Raw genomic sequence first — 25,906 nt, forward strand, 5'->3', positions numbered from 1 at the left:
CTTTACCGACTTAGCAATCATGTCTTCTAATCTTAAGAATAGTGCTGCAAAATTGTAGACCTCAATGCTACTGCAGAATAGTATATAAAAATAAATAAAAAACATGTAATACAGAGAAAATAGGAAAAGGATACGATCATTCCCTGGGAAAAGAGTCTTTCCTGTGAGGATCTCTGCCATAATACATCCTACTGACCAGATGTCAACTGTAAAAAAAAATGAAAATAATAAATTTCCTTCATAACAACAAAGAAAACAGAGTAGAGCAACATGTATATACCTAGGAAGATTCACTGGACTGGAAATGCAAGGCTTCGGTTATGGCTAGGAGCAAAACCTTTTTGTGTATAGGCCTATCTAGTTGATATCTATAACTTGTCAAATTTTTGTCAAATTGTGTGAAATGTTGAATATTAAAATTAAGTACATGTACAAACATCACTTCATATCATTTATTAGATTAAGATAGGATTTGATAACCTTTTCTTTGAGACATTATTTGATTTATACCCCTTTTTATTAACTTATTAACTTACCTACAAATAATTCACATGAAAATAATGTGGATCCATCAACAGAAATTGTGCTAATATGCAAAATAGTTGCAAAACGAGGAAATATTATGCTTCAATGTCATAGCTTTCACAATTGGCTGTGCCACTACTTGTGACATTTTCAATCATACAAAAATATGCACTGAAATCAAATGGTTGAAAATGGTCATACAACTAATTACAGAAATACTCTTAAATGCTATAGAAATCATGAGTGCCAATGAGATGATATCGAACACACTACTTTATAATGAAAGATGAAATTAGACACTTTATTGAAATCAAAATAATATTTATTTTGCTAGTAAAACTGGAGATGAGCATCAGACAGTGTTTGCCACTATGTAGGCCTATATATCTAACTTAATTGAGGAATGCAACCCTTCATTGTCCATCCAAACATTATCCAGAGGAGGTCTGTTGAAACAGTCATAAAGTCAGTCAATCCTAAGCTGCTTACCTTTATCTGTATAATGCATCCAATTGAGCATGATTTCAGGCGCTCGATACCACCTGGTAGCAACGTATCCTGTCATTTCCTCATCTGTGCTACGTGCTAATCCAAAGTCCAGGATCTGTGAATGAAACAGTAATTCAGTATCTCATGTCATACTGATGGGCTTAAAATGCAATCTTCATTAACTCTGTGCATCAAAAACATATGGACTTTCATAGCTTTATTTATGTGAAGTTCTACATATATGCCAACAGCTCCCCATGTTCCATGAAGTGACTTTATTTTCAGAAATCATATATATTATTAGAAACACAATAAATCATCAGGCCTCTACAAAAATTTTTTTCGTCACTTGCCCTGTTGGGCAAGTGATGAAAAAATTTGCTTGCCCGATAGAAAAAACTGCTTGCCCAATTTTTTAAATAATTTTTAAAATAATAATTAAATAATTTTTTTCATTATGACGGCACTACTCTTATTTTTATTAAGGTATACTAAATAACAATTGAGAATCATGTCCAGTATAAAAGAACACACATTGAAAAGGATATTTTCAGCAACGTAGGCCTGAGTCTTTACGTTTATTTTGGAGAAAAAATCAATATTTTATGGCTATTTAAGGTTTTAAAAAACCCTTCAACAAAAGTTGCTAAAATTTCATATTTTGCATCTTTAAATCCATGAAATGGCTACCTGCGTAACATATTTCCTTAGAATTGCTTTCATTTACCGTAGTTGGAAACTATAAAGAAAGCCAGTGAAAAATGTTCAGCTCTTTATTGACTCGGAAAAAATTATTTTATCATCAAAAGTGGAGTGGCTAAAATTTCACATTTTGCATCTTTAAATCCATGAAATGGTCATTTATTTTCCATATTTCCTTGATTTCCTTGATTAAAAAAAAATTAATTGGAAACCATCAAGTCTTTTCTTCATCATTTTATGATGTTCCACTCGGTCAATAATTTTATCTTCATGTTTTCACTTATTAATGAATTATTAGTAACATTGTTTACGGTAATATTGTATGATTTTTAAGTAATCTTTTTCACTATGCTTAGAATCTTGGGTGTGTGTGTGTGTGTGCGTGTGTTTGTGTGGGTGTGACTGTGAGTTGAACTTTGATATAAATGAATTCAATATCTAATTTCTACTTCGCCTATTCGAGTACAATAACCTGTACTCGGCCATGTAATAAAGGCCCACATACCCTAACTTTTCCTGAAGTTCTTTGAAAACGCAGACTTCTACGAAAATTGCATTTCTCTATGGGGGAGTCTAAATTTGGTGAGAATGTATTCATTAATAACTTAAATATACATGACAATAAAGAAATCATCAAACTTTATTGGAAGTTTTGAATAATATACCCGAAATGTAAACTCTGTCTGAAACAGAAAATCACCATCATTGAGGCCTTTACTGAGCGAATTGTCCCCCAGAGCTCTGGCAGAGAGACAGAGCTCAGACTGGCTAGCTACTAGTATGCGCACGTGTGTGAGCATCCCGCCGGCCTTGTAAAATAGATGGAGCTTTGTTTGATGATTTATTTCTGATATTTACCTCATCCCCTCAGAAAGGGAAACGAATGAATTTTACTTCATAATTAACAAATACGGCAAGTTATTTTAGATGTTAATAGGCCGTTTTGAAAAGCAAAGCCGAATGACATGACAACTCACCAATGCGAGGTTACTAGACTCTGTGATTTATTTCCTGTGTAATTCTAATTATTTTATCACAGAATTGTGATATCGGAAGGGGGAAAATGTGCATTAGAAATTGCACATGGTGGTAGTCATAATGGACCCCTATACTACATTCAACTGTTTCCCGGCCATTGCGTTGATTTTTTTCATACCCGGTACCATGTATGGAAATACGTGGTACAGAAAAAATAACGCAATTTCGGAATTCGAAACTGCGCTACTCGTTATTTTTTAAGGCTGATTCATGATTTTGAGTGTGGATTTTTGATGATTTATGGAAAAACGAGGTACGGTACTGAAAAAAAAGACGCAACAACCACTTGCCCGATCGGGCAATTGACTTTGAGAGGTGCTTGCCCGCACGTCATTTTCACTTGCCCCGGGCAAGCGGGTTTGTCGCGCCCTGAATCATCACAAACAATCACAACATATAAATTTATTGATAGCATATCATTTGCCCTATACATAAAAATAGAATTACTCATTTTACAAAAGTCATTATCAGCTGTGGAGTTTTGCTATACACGTTTCTTTATTTTGTCTGCTTTCATAAATTTTTTTTAAACACTAATGAAGAATTTGTGCTTTGGGTGCATTTCAAGGTTTTTTTTCTCTTAAAGCCTATCTTTAATTTTAGTAAATACCCTGAATGTTTAAGTTATTATTCCATTTCATTACCACATTATCACATTTAATACTTAACCTTATTTTTTTTTACCATGTAAATGTTATCAATGTTCTGGGAACTGCACTTTATACAAGGCCTCTTGGATTTATTTACATAGTTCCCCATTTCAATTTCATTTCATACTCTTGCTTGTAAATAGTTTCTCATATATTGCTTTATGTTTGTTTTTTAATCGAGAATGAAATTAATTGTATTGAACTATGTGACAGAAGAATTGAGAGTGCAGCTGACAAGTGTAAAGAAAGTTGATCAATCATCAATGAATTACAGGAAGGAAGAAGGGTGGTTCAAATCTGATCCATGGTAAATGCCCCAAGGATAGGAAGGGAAAGTAGTAGGACCATTTTGAAACAATATTAGGACAACCTCCCTCCATTACTCAGAGCACCGGAGAGATAATCCAACTTTTTAGTGAAATGGATATTGGGACAGGACCCTTTACCAGTGAGGAGCTTAAGAGAGCCACAAGCAACATCAAAGTTAAGACATGTGGAGACAATGGGGTGACTCAGGAAGTGATGACGAGGTGTGATTTCAATATCCTGGAGTTTTGTAACTCAAGGAGAATGGCGTTACATCAGTCCAGTGGATAACATAGTCCAAGGCCAACAGAAAGGTGACCTCACCAGGGTATCTCGCTACCCTCCATCGTTGCAAAGACCCTCAACAGGACAATTCTTATCCATATCCAACCAGATATTGAGATGACAAACAATCTTAGAGAGGCTTAGAGACAATCAGAATGGTTTCAGAGAAGGTAGATCCACCACTAATCATATTCTGAAACTAAGAAACAACCTTGAATTTGCCAGAGCAAAGAACCTCCAAGTTGTTATGGTTTTGATTGACTTCAGAAAGGCCTTTGACTTATAAATGTTATTCACTTACCTTGAGTTCACAGTCTTCATTGACTGCAATATTACTAGGCTTTAGATCTCGATGAATAACACCTGCAGAATGAATATACTGGCAGAGAAAGAGAGAAAAATAAGATTATCAAATTAATGAAGTTTCTAAAGAATTAACTTCATTAACTTAACTAAATTGACATGTACAAATTCAAACATCAGAAAAATATGTTCTATGGTTGATCTTGAGAGAGATATGGACATTCACAATAGAATTATTATATCAAGGGTCCTATAAAAAATATCATGTCATTGAAATTTAAAAATTCTTTTAAAAGTATGCTATTGCCATGGATTTCACATAATTTAGGTAGCTCTAATAGTGATCATTTCATTATTAAGACACGTATCAATGATGAATTTTATGACATATGTCTCACAGACCACAATATTCAAATGATTGCAAAAAATGATATGATAAACACAGTATTCTGATGAATGAAATGAGCCATGGAATATTGACAAACGGTTTTCCAAGTTTCAATAGTTCCATGAAAATAATTAAATTTTATGCACACTTATCTTCAGGGATTGTTCTTGACAACCTGAAAGCTTGCCAGAGTCTTGCTAGATATAATTAATTGGATTTCCAGTATTCTACTTTATGAAAGAAATAACCTATTCCCCAGTTTCCAGTAAAAAACATAGATAGCAAAAGGGTCTTTTAGCAATAAAGCTTTTAGGGTTAACCCACTTACCTTGAGACCTCTAAGAACTTGATAGATGAGGAACTGGACATGTTCATTAGTGAGTTTCTGACACTTGATTATGTTGTTAAGATCTGCTCCCATTAGAGTGGTTACCATGTACACATCTAAACAAGAAGGATTAGGGGTAAAACAGTCCAGCAGGCAAATAACCTATGAATAACAAAAGTATACAATAATCATAACCAGTACCAGGATTGTCACCAGAGGCCTTTTTTTAAGTGAAAACATTGATTGACCATCAGAAAATTTAAGGGAAGGAAGGTTCTAAGTGACACCATCCAGTCATGGTAATAACACCCATTTTTTTATTCAACATTATTCAATTAAGAATAGGAAAATTTAAAGAATGTGATGAAGAAGGAGGTAGAGGAGAAGAACAAGAGGAAGAAGCAGTCAAAGAAGTCTCATTTCAAGGAGCCGAAAGAAGGAAAATGAGAAGATAACAGATGAGGGGAAGGGGAAGAAGTGGTAAAAGGAGAAGAAAGAAAAGGAGAATGAAAAAGAGTAGGAGAAAGAAAGAAGCATGCGGACTATTACAGCTTTGCTTTTAAAATATGCAACCTACATATTAATATTTTAGATTGAACCTTAGATGGATTCTCGACTGCACACGGTCAAAATATATGCCCCAGCCATAGCTACATCTAATCTGAACTACATTGTATTCTTTACTCTTACAGGCCGGCCAATATTTGAAGAAAAAAAGGAGTCCCAGTCGCATGGTGAGAATTTTTTTGCTCGATGTCAAGTTGGTCTTCCTCACTTCTATTTTTCATTAAGACATGTTTAGCATATCTATATTTAAACATTGAGAAATTACAAGTGTTGAAAAACTATATAACTCTAACACTGACTGAATACATTCATACTCCACAACATATGGGGTGATTTTTTTTTTATCATCATAATAATGGAAAAACGGAGTACTCCTCTTTTGGTTGATAAAAATCTTAAATCTCCTGGAAAAATGGAGTAGTTGGCAGGCCTGTTCTAATATTGTGAAAAACCATCCAGATCCAGTTAATCTCATTTAAATGAAATATTGTTTGATTCTTCCAGGAATATATGGAGGTGTCCAAATCAGAACATTGTCACTCCAGGGTCCTGTTGCATTCAAGTTAAATAGTAACTTTGCCATCCATTGGTAACTTGCATAGATTCCTTGATTTTGATTGGCTGTTGAGTGTCACTACCATGATAGTTACCATTCCATGACAAAGTTACCACATAGGTAACATTCATGCATCAGGACCTACATAGTAGTAAGCATACATCTTCAAATTTTGAAATTGATACCTCAAACTGTTGCTGAGCAATCACACGTAGTAAAAGGCATATTACGGAGTGAGTCCACCACATACTGTACACTCTACCCCTTTTTTTTAACCAACCACCTTGCATTATTTAGTTTATTGCATATCACAAATATTACGCATGGGAGAGTAAGCGCAGTGTCTATATGAATGAAAAGAACAAAACTTAAAAAGGGAGAAAATTTATATTTTTTGTTCACAAAAAAATTGCATATAAATTGTTTTTAGAACAATTATCCGTCACTAATCATCCAATCATGTTGAAGCTCGCGGTGGAAGAAGTGAGACAACCAACCAGCGTAATGACATCATAAAACTGATTTGAAAGAGTCATTTAACATTTGGCCAATGCAACAAGGACCAGATATAAAATTAGCAGATGGTCGATCCTAAAAAAGGGTCTGGGTGCATTTGTGCAAACTGGAAATTGCTGCAATTGCTTGCTGATAAAGCACGTTTAATCTGCTGTATTTTCTGCATATTATGAGATGAAAATAAGTTTATACTGGTTAATATCTCACAGACACGATCCTCAGAAAAATTAGGTGGTTTCTAAGGGGTACATGTACATGTAGGTCCAACCACACTAATAGCCTTATACTTCTCAAATCTTAAAATAAACATAAAGCCTTATCTACTAAAAATAATAAAATAAAAACATCTTTTGATATGTTAGAATAATTTTGATAGGCGCATATATTCTTTTTTGAATGAGAGCGCCATTAAAGAACAACAACAACAGCACTGATTTCTGTGACCTTGAATCTTTGACCTGTCATCTAAAAACTTGTCAGACTACCACCACTCCAATAACCTTACATGACCATCAAACACTTCTTGAGTTATTGCAGAACAAGATGTTTAAAAGGTATATAATGACCTCTATGACCTCGTACCTTTTACCTATATACCCCAAAACCAATGTTCACCAATCCACACCCAAACAAATTCAATGCCTCTGGCAGTCTCGCCTGCATTACATGATTCAAAATTGAAAACAATTTAGATGACTAAATTTTCACAATTCAATTCATTTATTTCCATATTCAAATTCAAATCGTAAATATAAAATGTAGAAAAATACACAAATACACAACATTCATATAATAAAATATAGTACTAAGCTCATTGACCCTCAATAACATATGACCTAGATCATGTGACCCGAAACTCATGCAAAGGATCACTAATAATTGATTGATTGGCCCCTTACATCCAAGTTCATGAAAAAGGTCCATCATTAAGCCTAAATGACCTATGACCTTAATCGGTGATACTTGATTATCCCGATGTCCAAGTTTCATGAACTACATGTACAATGTAAATCCATCAACTTTCAAAGTTATGATGGCTTCAGCACATTGAACACTTTGCAAGCATAATTCTCTGTTAATATTCTATGATTATGCACAGCATCGAATCTCATGAATATTCATTTGGACCACAGTTATGAAAATAACATGAAGGTAGTTTCTTTAAATGAGAAGGAAAGTGATCCGTAAATGAACCAACTTGATTGTTTGATGTATTTTTTCCGGATAAACATTTTGAGAGTATATGTTCATTGAGATGTCATTTACAATTTTGGTGTTAATGCCAAGTTAATTGCCCTGCTTTGCTGGGCCTGAACAGAGGTGCATACTGCATAGTGTGATAGCACCATAAATGCACTGTTTTGAATGCACTACAATATTGATAACACACTCTCCCTGCACATTACAGTGTATTTGAACATAAGAGTACACTTAAAAATAAGAGAAAATAAAAACAGGGAAGACAGGTACCAATGCAGTGATACACGGAACAGGAAGAGGAAGTTTCCTGTGTAGCAAAGTAGGCAATCAAATTAACTGGTCTTATCAATCAAACTAAAATAGAATGCAAGGCATAAGCGATGTTGTGTCTCGCCCACTTGTGAAGGTAACCAGAAATATTGTAATTTGCAAGGGAACACAACAGAGTTGTATCAACAACATTTATCATATGAGTCTTGCAAGTAAACTTTAATGTTGACCTCAAAATAACCTTTGACCTTACCATGTGACCTCTGAACACGATAATATGCAGTTCTCTTAAGTACAGCTACAAAAAAAATTTGGTCAAAAATTGACTTACGGTTGCAGAGTTTTGTCATAATAATGACCTCAAAATTACCTTTGACCTTACCACGTGACCTCTGACTGCGCCATGATATGCAGACCCCTAGGTTCATCTACAAACCAAGTTTGGGTAAAAAATGAATTACGGTCGCAGAGTTATCTGTCATAAGAGAGTCTCGCGAGTAAACTTTAACATCGACCTGAAAATGACCTTTGACATTACCATGTGACCTCTGACTGCACCATTACATGCAGGTCTCCTATACATCAACAACCTAAGTTTGGTTGAAAAGGGACTTGCAGTTGTGGAGTTATGTGTTATAAGAGTCTTGCACACAAACTTTAACATTGACCTGTAAATGGCCTTTGACCTTACCATGTGACCTCTGACTGCAGCATAACATGCAGAACCCCTAAGTTCATCTACAATCCAAGTTTGGTTGAAAAGTGACTTATGGTTGCGAAGTTATGTGTCATAATGTTTGTGACAGAAGGACAACATTTGGATCCCTTAGACTTGCATTCACCTCTGGTGAGCGAGACAAAAAGCAGTATAGATAGAATAACAACCAATGCAAATTCATGTCAGAATTATTATGCTTGTTATGTTATCCTTATAGTTTCATTGAGCTTCTTACTAAACCATTCATCACATTCTTTGGTCCCTTCCCTATCAAGGAAGTTAACAGAGTGCGAAGATAAGAGAATTTTCAGAATACACTGTACCTTTTACCTTGATATATTATCTTGCGTACAGAGATATTGGTTTTAACTTTACGCATCATAATAACTCTGACGTCATACACGTTCAGCGAAAGTTACAAGAAAATTTATAAGAAAAGATCCAACACAAGAATTTTCAAATATGGATTTTATTGGAACTCTGAAGTTACAAGAATATTTCTCTTAAGACAATTTTTTAGAATACAGCCCCAGGAATTTGAAACCGATTTCAGGATTAACAGAAATTTCTGTGACCGATAGGGGGGGAATGAATCTGTTGTGATGTAAATGTAGTTTTTTTGGACGCGAAGCTAATCCACTCAATCTTTTTTGAGGTTGCAACTGGTCTCCCTGAAAATTTGCTAAGCAATTTTTAGATGTAACTCTTAGTCATTAGGCACTGCCAGACTTAACTGAAAGTGGGATGAAGTCTGATGATGTATAGATGTATCAGCTTATGTAGATATGCCTATACATGTACATTGTAGCATGGTGCAGATGTCCTTTGACAAAGTATGAAAGGATGGGTCAAAGGTGAGATTTAAGGTCAGTCAATACATTATAATTATCAGAGTTGCAAACAAGAAAATACATGTTTCATAATTCACATTATAAAATATAAAAGAAATTAAAAGATATTGTTGGGGCACAGTTGATCTTTGAAAAAGACACATAGAAAGTAAAACAATCCAAAGAACTTACATTTTCATGTTTCATATGTTTGAGAAGGCGTAATTCTCTGTAGGTCCTTTTGGCATGTATGACTGTTTGGAACGGTCTGGACAGCTTCTTAATGGCTACTCTTCCTCCTTGCTTGGTATCATCTGCCCCACTGTAATAAAAATCAATCATTAAGATTCATTATATCATGATACAGAACCTACATTCTATTCTAAATATGCTGAGTAGGGCTGGGAAAAACAATTGAAGGCCGTTCAAACAACCGTTATTTAAAAACATAAATGTTTTCTATTTTGACAACCATAAAATATGGGGGAAAAAACACTTCCCCAAAAGTTGCTGAAATTTCACATTTCATATCTTTACATCCAAGAAATGTTACTCTATTTTCCATAATTTCTTGAAATCAATTTATAAGGAACTATCAAGAAAATGAAGATTATTTTATATTCCCTTCTCAGACTGAAAGATCGTTTCCGTTGATGTCATTTCAAACAAGATCTACATGTACTTCTAGACCCTAACAAACATCTACACTGTGGGATTAGAATATGCCAATTCTTGCCAAACAAAATCCTGAGCAAAATATGACTTCATACTTACATGTACTTTCAAAAATACATTTTATACCAATTATATAGTCAATAATAAGTTATTGAATCATTCATAATGAAATTCAAAATGATTTTATGGTCCTTTTCTTGACTTGAAAAAAAATGTATTAGATTCAATCAAGATGAAGTTACCAGGCAAGTCTATGATCTTTATGCTTTACTCATTATGTCCTACCATAGGACCATGGACCTATAGGTCCATGGTCCTACGAATCCATCTTGAAGATGATACAATCTTGTTTTTTTCCCCCTCCATCAATTATTTGTCAGTAAATGCCCCATCCATGATGCACTGTCATTCTTGGGGTTGGCATGTGTTACAATTATTAAGGTTGATAAAATGATGGACAACTCAGCACCTAATATTTTTGCAGGGCTGTCTTTTTTAAGTGCCGAGTTGACATTGGGAGTTTTAAGAGCTTACATTAAATTACATTACACTAATTATGGGGACGTCCTTAAAGAGATAAGACAATTCCCATTCAATCATTCTCTAACCGTCCAGATAATTGCATGAAAACTTGAATTTGAAAATGATTGTAAAATATCTGTAGAAAATGTGATGTGAGGATATATCATAATCCAAGCTTTCATTTCATTTATCCATGAAAATTGACTTGAAAGTGCGGTAATTAATTAGGGAAACAGAGAGCAGTTTCATCTTTCTCAAGATCGGCCACTCTATTCACCATGTAAGCATGTGCTTTTCATGACCACCAGATGGCACTAGTGCTAATATTGGCCAAATAAAACATCCAACAATGATATCAGGATCTATTTCTCTGATTATTGCCACAATTTCAAGCCGAATTTCATGAATGAAATAATCGAATGGAAGCTTGGATTATGATAATCCTTTCATTGTTCAAGGAATTTGTAAAATCATTTTCAAAAATAATATTTCATGTAAATATCGGGACATTGTTAGAATATTCAGAAGTTCAGGAGTTCAGAAGTTACATGTACATATCTAAAGAAGAACTCATTTTTAATCTCGAACCTGATCAATATAATATATCTGTGGAGGATTACTGAATTTTGTGTGAGAAAATATGACACACCTACAGGTTAAGGATAGTACAGGGTTAAGAAACCAATGTGAGAAAAGCCAAGAAAATGTGAGTAACATCATCAGCTTCCTACTGCTCATAATTAGAATATCTCCGTTTTGTGAATATAATCAAAATACGTACACCTGTAGCATAAGACAAGTTCTTATGTACTGTACATCCAAGTTTGATAATTTTTTATTTATTTATTCATTCATTCATTATTTCGGGACATGGGGTGGACTTGGCATTAAAAGCGGAAATTCCAACCTACATAGATTCATGCATACATTAGAGCCATTGGTCATGCTGACTGCTCCTTCATGTATGACTCATACATGTGTAAAACATCCCCAAGCAACAAGTATATTGAGAGTACATGTAGCATCCGCACTGATTGAGATTTTAGAAGAGCAGGGATGTTATTTGCCTAGAGATGCCACCTTCTCAGAGTCTGCCCCTTCCGACTGCCCCTCCTTCTCTCTGGTCAGAATAATTCATTTAATTTGATACTCCTGTCAGACTAGTCTAGAGAAAAAGACAGTCTGAGAGCGCACCTAGGGTTCATTTGTAAACCACTTTTTACCCAAGAATCACGGCTTGAAACACATTTTAAATCATACTTCTGCAGAATGACAGAACTGTATTTCTGTCAAAAGTGAAAGTAAATGTTCCAAATCATTTTGAGAAAAATTTCTGCAGAAACATGTTCTGAAGTGGTTGACTAAACATAAGTGATTTGAATCATCATGATTCATGAGTGCATCATGATCTAGTGGTTTACCGTTTATGACGCCCGTCTTTCAATCTGAGGGACGCGAGTTCGATCCCAGCCATGGCATGTTTTCCTTAATAATAATAATACTTTGTATTTATATAGCGCTTAATACATGGTGTTTCTAAGTGCTTTACAAAACGATTAAGTAGCATACATTAATAACATTGAACACTTTAACCAACAAGAAAGGAAATGTACAGTATGAAGTATTTTCAGCAAGAAATTTGCCCACATTGTGCTGCACTCAACTCGGATGAGATGAATGGGTACCCACTGCCCAATAAGAAGAAATTCCTTGAGCATCTAGGCAGCTCAGGTAAAGCCAGGGTAATAATAAAAGCAGGGCCCGCTGGGGGAAACATTTTCGGAACTGAAGTGGATACCCTGGGTAAATATACTTATTCTATGACGTTAATGTGTCGGTCTACGTCGTGTTCATGCAAAACTTTGTATATGCTTTTGCTACAGTCTAGAGACATTAGCTGTTTGTATTGAAAATTGAAGTTGTGTATCTTTTGCAAAATTTAAACCCACGTAGAAGTGGACCAACACTTTCTTGATCAAACCGAACACTCTGATGCACTTTGGCCAGGCTTGCAGTGAGAAAGAAACAGCATTTGAAAATGGGTCATTAAACCGTGATTCTGTAGTTGCCATTATTTATGTTTCTGTTTTTTTCATCATGATTGATGAATGTTTGTGATTCTAGCTTAATGTGAGGTAACCTAAACGCAGCCCTAAATTCTAAAACTTATTTCATCATCATCATAATCTAAGGAGTGTAGGTTGTCTTGTGAGTCTCCCAGTGTATGATGGTAAATAGAATCCAATGACATTCTTTGGATAAGTCATAAATCTTTCATGAATTTCTAGATTAAGCTGATCGAATGGGGATAATAATATGCGGCTTATTTCTATTCTTGTATGCAATTTTTATCGAGTCCACAGTTCTCAGCTGCATTCAATCTTGACTATTTGAGAGTGAATTCATGAAAAGGGTACACCATTCACAAAGAGGCTGTTAAGACAGAACTTTTTGAAGTCATTAAACCAAGGAAAGCATTTCCCTGTTAAAACAAACACATTTATCATACTACACAGTATGAAGCAATAGCTTTTTTTTATAATGGATGCACTTGGGAAGCTTCTAGTATATGTTGCAGCATACAGCAGTGTCTTGATAAACAGACTAATATGCTCATTTATAAGAGATACTTCATGGTGTCTCATCAAGCCACTCTATTCTATAGAAAAGACTAATAGAAAAGATCAATCTTTTCATCTCCCTTAAAGGTCAAGTCCACCTCAGAAAAAAGTTGATACAAGAGAAAAATCAGAATTTCATCGAAATTGGATGTAAAATAAGAGAGTTCTGACATTTTAAAGTGTCGCTATTTTTCACAAAATAATTAAATGCACAATTTAGTCAGATCACTTACATGCAAATTGGAGAATTGCTGATGTCCCTCACTCACTAATTGCGAACTTTGTTTAAATAACAGATTATTTCAATTTTTACAGATTTGACAATAAGCCTTAGGACCAAGTTTAGACTGAAGCATAAAATGCTTCACAGAGTGAGTGAGCGATGTCATCAGTTCCCTCATTTGCACACTGACCAGGATGTTCATTTAACTATTTTGCGAAATTAAGCGAAACTTTGAAATGTCATATAAGATATAATATATCTTTCTTACTTTTACATACAATTTTGAAATTTTCAGTGTTATGCTTGTCAAATTTTTTTTTCTTCATTCAAATCCGACATTTTGTTGGGGTGGTCACCGTGAACTTGTCCTTTAAGAATGAATCACCAGTATGTTGGCCCTGGGCAGGGAAGTCCTCAATATCTACCATCTAAATGAGGAATAAAGGTGCTTGAATTACAGAGCAGTGCATGATAATGCTCTTTGTAATATAATTACATGTACAGTACATGTCACAGAATACTACAAAATAAATAGTGAGTAAACAATGTCATCAGTTCTCTCATTTGCACACTGACCAGGATGTTCATCTAAGCGAAACCTTAAAATATCATACAAGATATATTATATCTTTCTTACTTTTAGTTTATCAAATTTTGAACTTTTCAGTGTTATGCTTGTAAATTTTTTCTCTTTTCATTCAAATCAACATTTTGTTTGGGTGGACTTGTCCTTTAAGAATGAATCACCAGTATGTTGGCCCTGGGCAGGGAAGTCCTCAATATCTACCATCTAAATGAGGAATAAAGGTGCTTGAATTACAGAGCAGTGCATGATAATGCTCTTTGTAATATAATTACATGTACAGTACATGTCTATATAATATACATGAGGGGTCTTGTAGATGATGCATGATGAGAGTGTTGCCCATTCATGTACATGTATTATACTATATGGTGCAGTATGTGCCACTTTTTTACCCTAGAATCACAATTGCATAATTAGCCATGTTCAGCCAACTGTAATGGGGTCACTCCAAGTTGGTGCCAAAGGGGCCTGTCTTGTGCTACTGCAATCCATTTTGTGCTAATGAACTTTGTGAGCTTGTCACTCTGTCTCTCCATTTCTTCTACCCTGATTTTGTGATCTTAACCATGATGATGATCTCAATTCTGTATGGTGGTGATGGGTCCATCTACAACTACCGGTGTATTAACCGCACCTTTTTCTCGGCGGGATAGAAGCAAAAGTCGGGGGTGCGGTTTATACACGGTGACGGGTCTGAGCCAGCCCGCCGTAACCCCTCCCGTACATGTACGATGTCTGCCAGTTCACAACACATCGAATGGCCGGGCGTAGCCGCCCAGGCAATGTCGTTTAGAGGGGTATGAGCCGCGGGTAATGGGAAGCGATTATTGCAATATTAATTAAATGTTGTCCATAACAAACGCACCCACCTTCATGACACTAATTTTGACTTTATTCTCGATTCAAAGTAGTGAAGTTCCCTGGCTAATTTAAAAGAGACGCCAAGCATACTCGGTAATATTTTGTCACCGCTGAGCGAGAGTTGAGTGAGCTTACAGATATTGCGTTGTAATGTGGTTATAGTGCTAGTGCGACTTAAGCTGGCGCTATTCAAAATCCCGTTTCGCGCCAGCTTCTTTTTTTTCCTTCCTGTTTGCTTTTCATAAGATACCATGTAAACCACGCACGAGAGAGACGGCACGAAGCCGTAAAAAACAACTGGAAAAAAATTCAATTTCTTTGTTTCTTGAACCTTCCTATAATCCTGTATCCAAAATTCATGCTAAGACATCAAATTTCTGAAAGTGATTGTGAGATTGTGATGCAAGAAATGTGAATGTTTCTTCCTCCTACGCTGGGAAAGACACAGATCATAATTTGATAAGATGTACTGGCATGACTTGTACTGTATCGTAGTTTGCAATGTAATGGCAGTGCTGTGTGTGTACACTGTGACTGTGAGGTGAGCGAGTGTGTAATTTGCCAATATTGTCGGGACCGTTCTTTCTTTCTAACATTTGTAGATGAATCGATCAAGAACAGCATATTTCTGCATACCGGTAATCTCTTTGGATACTTTGAAATCTTAAAAACTTATATTTTGTTTCTTCGTACCTCAAATATGCATGTAAATGTGAGAAGATTTTTTTTTTTTTAGTCCAAAGTTGGGGGTGCGGTTAATACACCGTTACTTACCGTATTGTCATGTCAAGTGATCTTGCAAGGTGGCTAGCCCATCTCCATTATACGTACACATTTTCAAATAAAATAACAAAACAAATAACCATTGAAAACAAACATTGAAAAAAACACACACCTAGATTTACAGTGGTGCTAAAAATTTAATGAATCCTACCAGAAAATGAAATTATTTCAAGTGTTCAAGTTCTGTCATGTTTTAGATATTTAATTGTGAAGTCAGGTGATGAAACAGTACATTCAACAGCTTGTTTTTGATGGGGTTCACTAACTTTTTAGCATCACATTTATATTTTCTTTTTTCTTTTCTTTCCTTGAGAAAAAATGTCAGTGATGCTTTAAAATGTTTTATAAACAGTGTACATTTAAGAATAATTGATTTAATATGAAGACAAAATGGTACATGTACACCAACAAAAAAATGACCTTTTGACCGCTAGATGACCTTTGAAGTTCGAACCCATCACATTCATGAACACACATGTGGTATTACCTTAAAATCATGTACCACCAAGTGTCAACATAATTGATGCAGATAAAAAAAATGAGAGCGAGTTGAACAAAAACTTTAATATTTTTGGAACAGACATGACCTCATATTCAAATCAATTCAATTTTATCATTTGACCCATATGACCTTTGACCCCATCATCCTTGAGCACGGATACAAATGTGGTATTATTCTACCAAGAACTAAAACAATTGGATTGAAAACTTATTAAGTGCATTAATTAGTTATTTATTGCCACAACTTAGTTCATCATAATGAACACATGTAAATGTATGGAAAAAATAATACAACTATGATTTCATGCAAGAAAAAGGGAAGTTGGGATATGACACCACCTTATGAATATTCATGACGATGTGCATATAACTGTTTTCACAAAATATTGATAAACTTTAAAATTCAATAACTTGGTTATTTGTTATCCGATTTAGATGAAATTTTCAGCATTTTGCTTTGTGAATTTTATTTTCAGCTCGACCATCCCCTTAAGGCTACGTTTATAATGCGACCTCAAGCCAGAATCATGATTTGAATCATGATTCAAAGATTCAAACACAAACATGAATCACAATATCACAGATTCAGGGTTTATAGACCACCTTCATTCCAATGCATTCTTTCTCCTCGAATTCGAGCCAATCTAGTGCGCAGTTTGACTGGGCATTGTACTGGGCAATGTCTTACAAAGAATTACATCTACATGTATCGATTGTTACTCTATGGAAATCCATTGGTGTCATATTTTTTTCTGCAGGAAATTTGCAAATTGTCCTATGTAAACAAAGGCGAACACACCCAATTTACAACAAGGCAAAAGCGATTTTGTGTCTTGCCCACTTATGAAAATAACCAGCAATATTGTGATTTGTGAGGGCATGCAAAAGAATTGTATCTAAAATTCATTGTGAGATGACTGGGATGGAGTAACACTTGTAATAAGAGCCTCCCACGTAAACTTTAATGTTGACCTTAAAATGACCTTTGAGGCTTTGACCTTACCATGTGACCTCCGACTGAAGCATAACATGCAGTACATCTACCATCCAAGCTTTGTTGAAAAGTGACTTACGTTTACGGAGTTACATGTAGGCGTCGTTTAGAGTCTTGCATGTAAACTTCAACTTTGACCTGAAAATGACCTTTGACCTTACCATGTGACCTCTGACTGCAGCCTAACATGCAGGTCCCTTAAGTCCATCTACATGTACCATCCAAGTTTGGTTGAAAAGCAACTTATGGTTTCGGAGTTAGGTGTCATAACTTAGAGTCTTGCATGTCAACTTTAACATTGACAAGAAAATGACCTTTGACCTTACCATGTGACCTCCAACTGCAGCATAAGATGCAGGTCCCCGTTTCTCAACACCGTCATAAGTCTAACTTCTTGACTAAATCGGAGATAGTGAGCTACTTGTCCGCTAACCGTTTCACGAAGCCCTCTTTACCAAGATCGGGTACAACAACCTCACTAAATATTTATGACACCTCCGAACCTGTCATAACTTCTTTCTTAATGACGTAGTGGCATCACGTGGGTAGACTATGACATGCAAAATTGCCGAGAAATTTAAAAATTATAATCTTACGTAATCAATCATAGAGGTTGAAATTACATCCCAAAATAAGTGGGATAATGCATTCAATGATCATTGTAATACAAAGTAACTATGAAAACTGTTGGTACAACGCCACAAAACCATTCATTTTGAAATAGTAAAATAATTTAATCGATAAAAATTCTACCACGTCAGGCCATCCATAACTGGACTTGTATTTGTCGTTTTCAGACCCTATTGACATTTGGATAAATTCTAATTTTTAATTTATGCATAGAATTTTTCAAATCATAAGATCAGTATCAAAGATTTATGAAAAAATAATGTTAAACTATATTTTGATGATGGTTGGAATCGTAAAACATTGTATGATTATCATAATTTTACAAATAAAACCGTTATGGTTTACTTTCGTAAACTATTAAAATTGGATATCCCGGGGGTACCCATCTCAACGTCCACATGTGATTTTTTTAGTCATGAAATAAATTATTCATAATTCAATTTTTCAGCAATTGAATTCCCCAGTCTTAATGGTCTAAGTATGTATGATGCATAATTTACCTGTGCTATTATTTTTAAAAGATGTAATTCCCAATTCATCACAATATTTGCAATTTTGTCTTAATTTTTCTTTTTGAAAATTATGCTATTTTGTGACTAAGGCTACGTCTCGTCTGCTCTTTTTACCGATAGTATCGATATCAAGGTATTTTAGTTAGGAAGCCTTTCGTGAAACAGGTTTAGTAAGATTGGAACTAACTCCGTGGTTTGTGGATAAAGATAAGACTAACTTGTACAGGTGTTGAGAAACGGGCCCCTGGTCCCCCAAGTCCATCTACAATCCAAGTTTGGTTGAAAAGCGACTTACGTTTGTGAAGTTACCGGTATATGTCATTAGGTTTGTGACGGATGGACAGACGACATTTGGATCCCTAAGTCTCGCCTTCACCACTCATTCAATGAACAAGGTTATGATATTCACCTCTGGTGGGCGAGACAATAAAATGATGAATGTATGAATATTCATCATATCTAGAAAAAATGGAAATAACATGCATTTTAGATGTGTGATATACTGATATGTGTGCATTGCTGGCTTTCATTTCCTCTCATAATCGCTGTCAATCCTTTTATCTATCTTTACCTGGGTTCACCCTTCTTTTCATTTCCATCCCTCACTCATCTTCATCTCTCTTCCAAAAAACACAGACTAGGCCTAAGTCATAAAGTCAAAAGAAAAGTATAGTAACAGTTCCTAAATCTAGATATATTGTATGGGGGGTCCGGGGTCGGGTGTCCGGACACTTTATTTCTGAAGCCTTCTTTTATGTGTGTACCGTATATCGACCAGAACTCGAACACCTGGCTCAACTGCCAGCGGCTGCGTCAGTGCGCCTTTTATTGCCAGCGCAAACGCGTATCGGAGAATGTGAATACGCAACGGGGCTACTGCCGGGTAGGCCACGATCGTACCTTCGCACTCATGTGCGATAAGCATCAAAAACGATAATTAAACTTGGCAAAACTAGTCATTTTACTTCACAATTGAGTAGCAGTTGATATTATTCGCGATTTTGTAAGGGGTGCCCGTAATCAGTATTTTTACGGAAATTTCACATTTTTTAATAAAATTGGAAGAAGTTGAACAAATAATATACAATATTCCGAAAGTGCTTCTTACGTCGAACTGGTGTTCGTCAGGGCATCTCGTAATTACGAATAATTTTCGTTTCAGAAGGGGAAAAAGATGACACCAACATGAAAGTTTTTTCTTGCCAGAACTCGAACACCCCGATTTAATTGCATTTCAACACGTAATTAATTAATGGTAGACTAGTCTTTATCAAGCATTTATTATGATCTCTTTTCTTTTGATATCAATTTGTTTTCTTTTATTTTTTGACCAAATACTTTTTTCTTGTGTGTTAATTTGCCCATTATAATACACATATTTATATTTCATTATTTATTTACTTTTTTTTGGGGGGGGGGGGAGTGGCAAATACTAAGGACTAGATAGACGGGCTGTACGTGGACTTGGATTTTTGTTTCAATTTAGCACATGCTTTGAGGCATGGGCGGGAATTCTAGGGGGTACGTGTCCCCCCTACCCAAAATCCCTCCTACTATTTGTGGTATTTTTATTATGATGGAGAAAATACACCATTCACAATCGATTTTTTTTTAAATGACCTTACATTTTGGGGGACCCCCCCCCTTTTTTTTTACTTGTCAATTTTTTTCTGTTAAAATAACCTTACATTTTGGGTGATAACTTTTTTTTGCCTTTTTTCATATTTTGGGTGATAACCTTTTTTTTTGGGGGGGGGGCTAAAAAGACCTTACATTTTGGGTGATTAACTTTTTTTTGCTTGTCATTGTGTTTACATGACCTTTCATTATATTTTGGGTGATAACCTTTTTTTTTGGGGGGGGGGCTAAGAAGACCTTACATATTGGGTGATAACTTTTTTTTTGCTTGTCTTTCTTTATGATCTTACATTTTATTTCGGGTGATTTATTTTTTTTTTTGGGGGGGGGCTAAAAAGACCTTACATTTTGGGTGATTAACTTTTTCTTGCGTGTCATTTTTTTTACATGACCTTTCATTATATTTTGGGTGATAACCTTTTTTTTTGGGGGGGCTAAAAAGACCTTACATATTGGGTGATAACTTTTTTTTGCTTGTCTTTCTTTATGATCTTACATTTTATTTCGGGTGATTTATTTATTTTTTTTTTGGGGGGTGGTATTATTTTTTTTTTGGGGGGGGCTAAAAAGATGCACCTTATGTTTTGGGTGATAGTTTTTTTTTTCGGGGGGGGGGGGGGGTCAGGTCCCCGGCTACCTTTTGCATTGGCGGCGGAAGCCAAAAAATTAGGGGGGCCTACCTGAACTTTTGTGATGGACACATGTAAAAAAATTTGACAAGCAAAAAAAAGGTCATCAACCTAAATTTTAGGGGGGTCGGACAAGAGACATTTTAAGGGGGTTCACCAGAATTTAGGGGGGACGCAGGAAACAAAATTGACAAGCAAAAAAAAGAAAAAAAAAGTTATCAACTAAAAATTCCTCCCATCCCCCGCCTATGACCTTTGGGGACAGATGGAAGGGTTTCCTTTTATTATAATTTTCAGCTGTTTCCTTTTATTTCTGTATACATCGGGTGATTTTTTCCTTCATATAAAGATCCTTTTCGTCAGATTACCCCTGGTTTTCATTTTTAATATTTATTTATTGGGCAATTCTCTCTAAATGCCAATGATTTATTGTCAGGTTGATATTAAATTATTTTGATACAATATCTAATTTTGGTCATTATATATAAAAAAACCACCCCTATATGACCCTTGAGACATTGACTATGATTGACATTATAATGTCATCCACATATTGCTATTATTGTCATCATTATCATTGTGACATTACTTTTGTCATTACTATATGTATTAAAATTATAATCATTATCTCGAAACATTCTTACCTTTTTTCTGTGGTGGTATGGCCAGGACCGAATCCATTTTTTTTCTTTCTCTACATTCTAGGCTGGGTATTTTGCTCACTGTGGGCATGCAGGCTTTGAATAGTATTTATCCAGGTTTGTATGCAATGGCAGCACAAGATTTTGACTAGGAGGCAAGTGCATGGGGGGGGGGGTGGCAAAGACATATTAGGGGCCAAGTTTGGCAAAAGCACATTACAATTAACTAAACACTTTTTTCCAGGTTTATTTATTAGGGGACAACTGGGGAATGCTCCATAATGCAACCCCCCCCCCCCCCGCCCCTTGCCATGGACAATGCCCTATTTTGATGGAATGAAGATTTAATATTAATTATTTCTCAAAATTACAGGACTAATAACTCAACTAATACATGTAACCCTTTAAGCTCCTTTTCTTAGTTCCCTTTCTTCCTCATTTTATCCCTTTATTCTATCAGGGGTAATTATTATTTTCACAGTCACGACTGTAAAAATAATAATTATGATAATAATTGTATACTTTCCTGCACTTTTATAACATGATTTTCTCTCTTTCTCTCCTATACTATAGAAGTGGATTTATTGTCATATTTACAAGAAGATCTGTAGGCCTACCAAGTCCTTCAAGATGTCTTCTGTGGATAGGCTATATCCTAGCCATCAATGTTCTCTGTGGTTATGCATAAACTTTGAAATGTAGAAAAAAGGTTACTGTTATGGAAAGTTTATTTGTTTTTAATGAACACAGTTTCACAGTAATCATGATTAATAATGATTATAACTGATTGAAAGATGAACACAAAAGATTTTGAATTGAAGAAGACTACATCATTTATATCATTGTGTTTGTTATTGCATAGTATATAGGCCATACAATTATTGATTTTTCTAATCCATAAATGATTGGTCTCAAAATAAATGTGTTTCATATATGATTACAGCAATTCATCGTTGTAGAAATATATATTTTGCTTAATAAATATATGTATAAGATACAGAATGGATCAAGAATAAATATAAGGGCTGCAGTGATCAAGGAAAACAAAGTCTTCTGAAATGATGCATGACAGGGAATAATTTTCCTGGTATCGCATCGCAATTTTCTCCACATTTTTTTATAGACTGCTACGGATAAATTCTTTCGTATAGCATATCTTTACATATAGGACTGTACATTACTTAGTTGAGAGCTAAATTATGACCAAAATGCTATTCGAATATGTAAAGCAAAATTATTCCCTGCATGATATAACAATTACTTTTATTTGGTTGTCTCATCTTTCTCTCTTAAAAAATATGATTGACAGTCTAAGATCACTTAAAACAATTTTAAAATCTCATTTTGGGACATGATGTCTTTGTGTTATTATATTTTAATTAATGCACATAAGCACTTTATTAAAGTTGATGAAACCAATTGAAATTGCTTTATGAATATTTTTTATGATTTTTTTTTATTTATAATTCATTTATTCATTTTTATCTTTTTCTTTATTTATTTAATTTGATTAAACAAATAAAAATTGCTTATGATCTTTTTCAATTTTTTGTATTTATTTATTCATTTTTTTCAATTTACTATTACATGTATTTCTTATTTTGTATTTAGTTATTGTATTAACTGTATAATTTCTGTTATGTTTTTGGAGATAAAGGAATCGATAATAAGGCAAGAGTGATATATATGTATCATCAGTAATTTATGTTTTATTATGCAATCGGAATTGAGCGCCCATGCAGAGTGTGCTAAGGTAAGTGGGAAACTTCTATTTCGCACTTCTTTAGATGAACCAAGAAACCTGCAATAAAACACAGAAATCAAGTACCGGTAAGTGATATATGGAAATCAATGAATCAATAATGTTAAATCTCAATGTGAACCCCCCCCCCCCTCCGAAATACTCCTACTTGCCTCAATAAAAGTAGTGAGACAACTGACATGCATTGTGGTTATACCTTCCAAAATATATCCCCCCACATGAATTTCTCAATGAAATAAGTTCATATACTGGCAGAGAAAAATTATACCACTGCGATAAGTGAGTTTAAATAATTAAGTAATAATAGCACAAATTAGGCCCATACATAAAAGAAGATGCCAATGATGCTGATGATATTGTTAACATTGATAAGAGTAAATATTATTTTAATGACAATAAATCTAAAAATAATATCATAAATCATTAACAATATTAATAATTTGACTAGTCATAGAAGAATAGTAATTGAGAGTAATACATAGAAAAAGCTATTGCAAATAAATGAATCCTTTCTGATTTTTTTTAAATAAAGAAATTATAAAATCTATAAGCACAAAACTCAAAATAAAAGTAAGTGATATGACTGAAATTATTCTAAAATTGAAATATAAGTTAAATGTAGCAGGAACTAATTCAAACAATGAAATTCATGAAAATTTATTATTTCAATGAATAGAACCTATGATTTAATGTATAAATAGTTGAAGAAACTAAAAAAATAACTACATAAAAATAGATAAAGAGGTGTATTAAGTCAATAAACACTAAATTCACAAAAAACAATCATTTAATTGATATGATCGCGCGATCAACACGCAAAATGTACTGCGCCATCTGGTGTTCGAATTCTGGCAGGCACGAAGCCTTCGGCGATCGTCGCGCTCCCCGAAACTTTCCCGATGAAATCCCAATCGAACGGCACCTACGGAAAGCTTAGAATTTCGGCTACACCGCAAGCCCAAGAATGTAAGCCAGAAATGCCGTAAATATATTTTATGCAACCTTTACTGAAAAGGTGTTCGAGTTCTGGCGGTTATACGGTATACTGTAAAAATAAAATACGAATTCAAATTAGATCTATCATCTAGATCTAGTTGTAATCATCTTCTATTTTGTTCTCTATAATATTTTCTAACACTTTATTGATGAAACTTCGCTTGTAAATGTTTCCAAATGACTTTCTAAAATTGGTCGTCCGGACACACAGCCTGTCCGGACATACGACAACTGATTGTACTCACCAAACTTGCCCGTACGCTCCCGAGCCCACAGGTTCCAATCGCACGTAGCGAATAGGGATTTCCCATTTCGTTTTATTCAGCTCAAGAACATGGAAGCCCGACGGCAATGGATTTGTCTCACTCTTAGAAGACATTTCAGTGTGAGCAAAGTGCAATGAGATTAAAACGACAGACCGGAGCAAATATTTTCTTTCACCAGTAGAAATGTAAATTCATTCAAAAAGGCCTCGTAATGTAAAATTTTCACTTGTGATCTCCATTAAAACTCCGCTCAGACTCAGTATCCTAATTCTCCGGCCACTAGCACTGCAACTGAAGATACCGCGATAAAAATTATCGAAACTGAGCTGGCGTGTGTGTGAGAGAGGGTGTGTGCGCAGGTAAGGATTTTCTTAACCCCGTACATTTTTATAACTGATTTCATCGTTTCTCCTTTAAGTTATATATGATTTATGCTGGTATTAAGTTAGTGAAAAATGTCCAAATATGAAATGTAAAATATTATGTGTTTTGAAATGTTAATTTGAAATGTTATATATTTTTGTTCATGGAATCAGAATAAAACAATATGAAAAAAAAAAAGTACTATTTTATTTTTCCATTTCACACATGCCAAATTGTTATTGCTAACCCCGGATAAGGAATTCTTTTGAGCAATTGCAATTGAGTTTTCCATTGTTCTTTTACATATACACCGGGCACCCCCACACAAATATATATATACATGGGTGTCGATCGGTATTCTTGGTTGGGGGGATGATCGACACAAAAGTTCTTGTGGATGGGGATCTTTCAACATTACCCCCATTAAAATCACAGGTTAGGACATTTGCGAGTGATTGATATGCATGGTGTTGTACTGTACTTATATAGTTTTTTTAAATTCAATTTGTGTTACAAGTAAGCCTATTCTAAACTCATACGAAAGAAAAAAATGACAAAAATTGTCTGGACCATGTACAAGTGATCTGTTTATTGAGCATATGATGTATACACAGGGGCGTCGATCCATTTTTCAGATTGGGGGCAAAATCATGAATCAACGTTCCAAAGGCGCTCGATCACACAAAACGAACAAACTCACCCACACACCCCTACACCCCCCACACACATAGGACTATATTATATATATATATATATGACTCATGAAAAAGAGACACATATCTCACTCTCACCAACAATGCGAGCGCGAAGCGCGAGCTGAAATTTTTTGTATGACATGAAAACAGGAAAAATGTACGTGTTTAGTTTTGTTTGTAGTAACTCATGAGGAGGATAGATACATGTACATGTATCTCACTAGAGAGCGAGCTGAAATTTGTTTATATTCTGACGTAAAAGCTTGATATTCTAAGCATTTTTGGTACCAAGATGGGTATCTAGAAGACAATAGATGCGAGCGCAAAGCGCGAGCTG

At 34.9% G+C, this 25,906-nt stretch overlaps 1 protein-coding gene across 1 annotated transcript in view; it reads right to left on the minus strand.

Moving 5' to 3' along the window:
- LOC446161 (mitogen-activated protein kinase 14) overlaps positions 1-24,816 on the minus strand; it is a 34,963-nt gene extending 10,147 nt beyond the window's left edge. The window contains exons 1-6 of the mRNA XM_041602553.1: positions 24,491-24,816; positions 9,864-9,993; positions 5,015-5,176; positions 4,297-4,374; positions 1,015-1,129; positions 135-206 (exon numbers count right to left, since the gene is read on the minus strand). Of these exons, the coding sequence (XP_041458487.1) occupies positions 135-206; positions 1,015-1,129; positions 4,297-4,374; positions 5,015-5,176; positions 9,864-9,993; positions 24,491-24,624 (691 nt within the window). The 5' untranslated portion in view covers positions 24,625-24,816. The remainder of the gene's footprint in view (positions 1-134; positions 207-1,014; positions 1,130-4,296; positions 4,375-5,014; positions 5,177-9,863; positions 9,994-24,490) is intronic.
- Positions 24,817-25,906: the final 1,090 nt, after the last annotated feature.

Source organism: Lytechinus variegatus, chromosome 3 (genome assembly GCF_018143015.1).
Source record: "Lytechinus variegatus isolate NC3 chromosome 3, Lvar_3.0, whole genome shotgun sequence".
NCBI lineage: Eukaryota > Metazoa > Echinodermata > Echinoidea > Temnopleuroida > Toxopneustidae > Lytechinus > Lytechinus variegatus.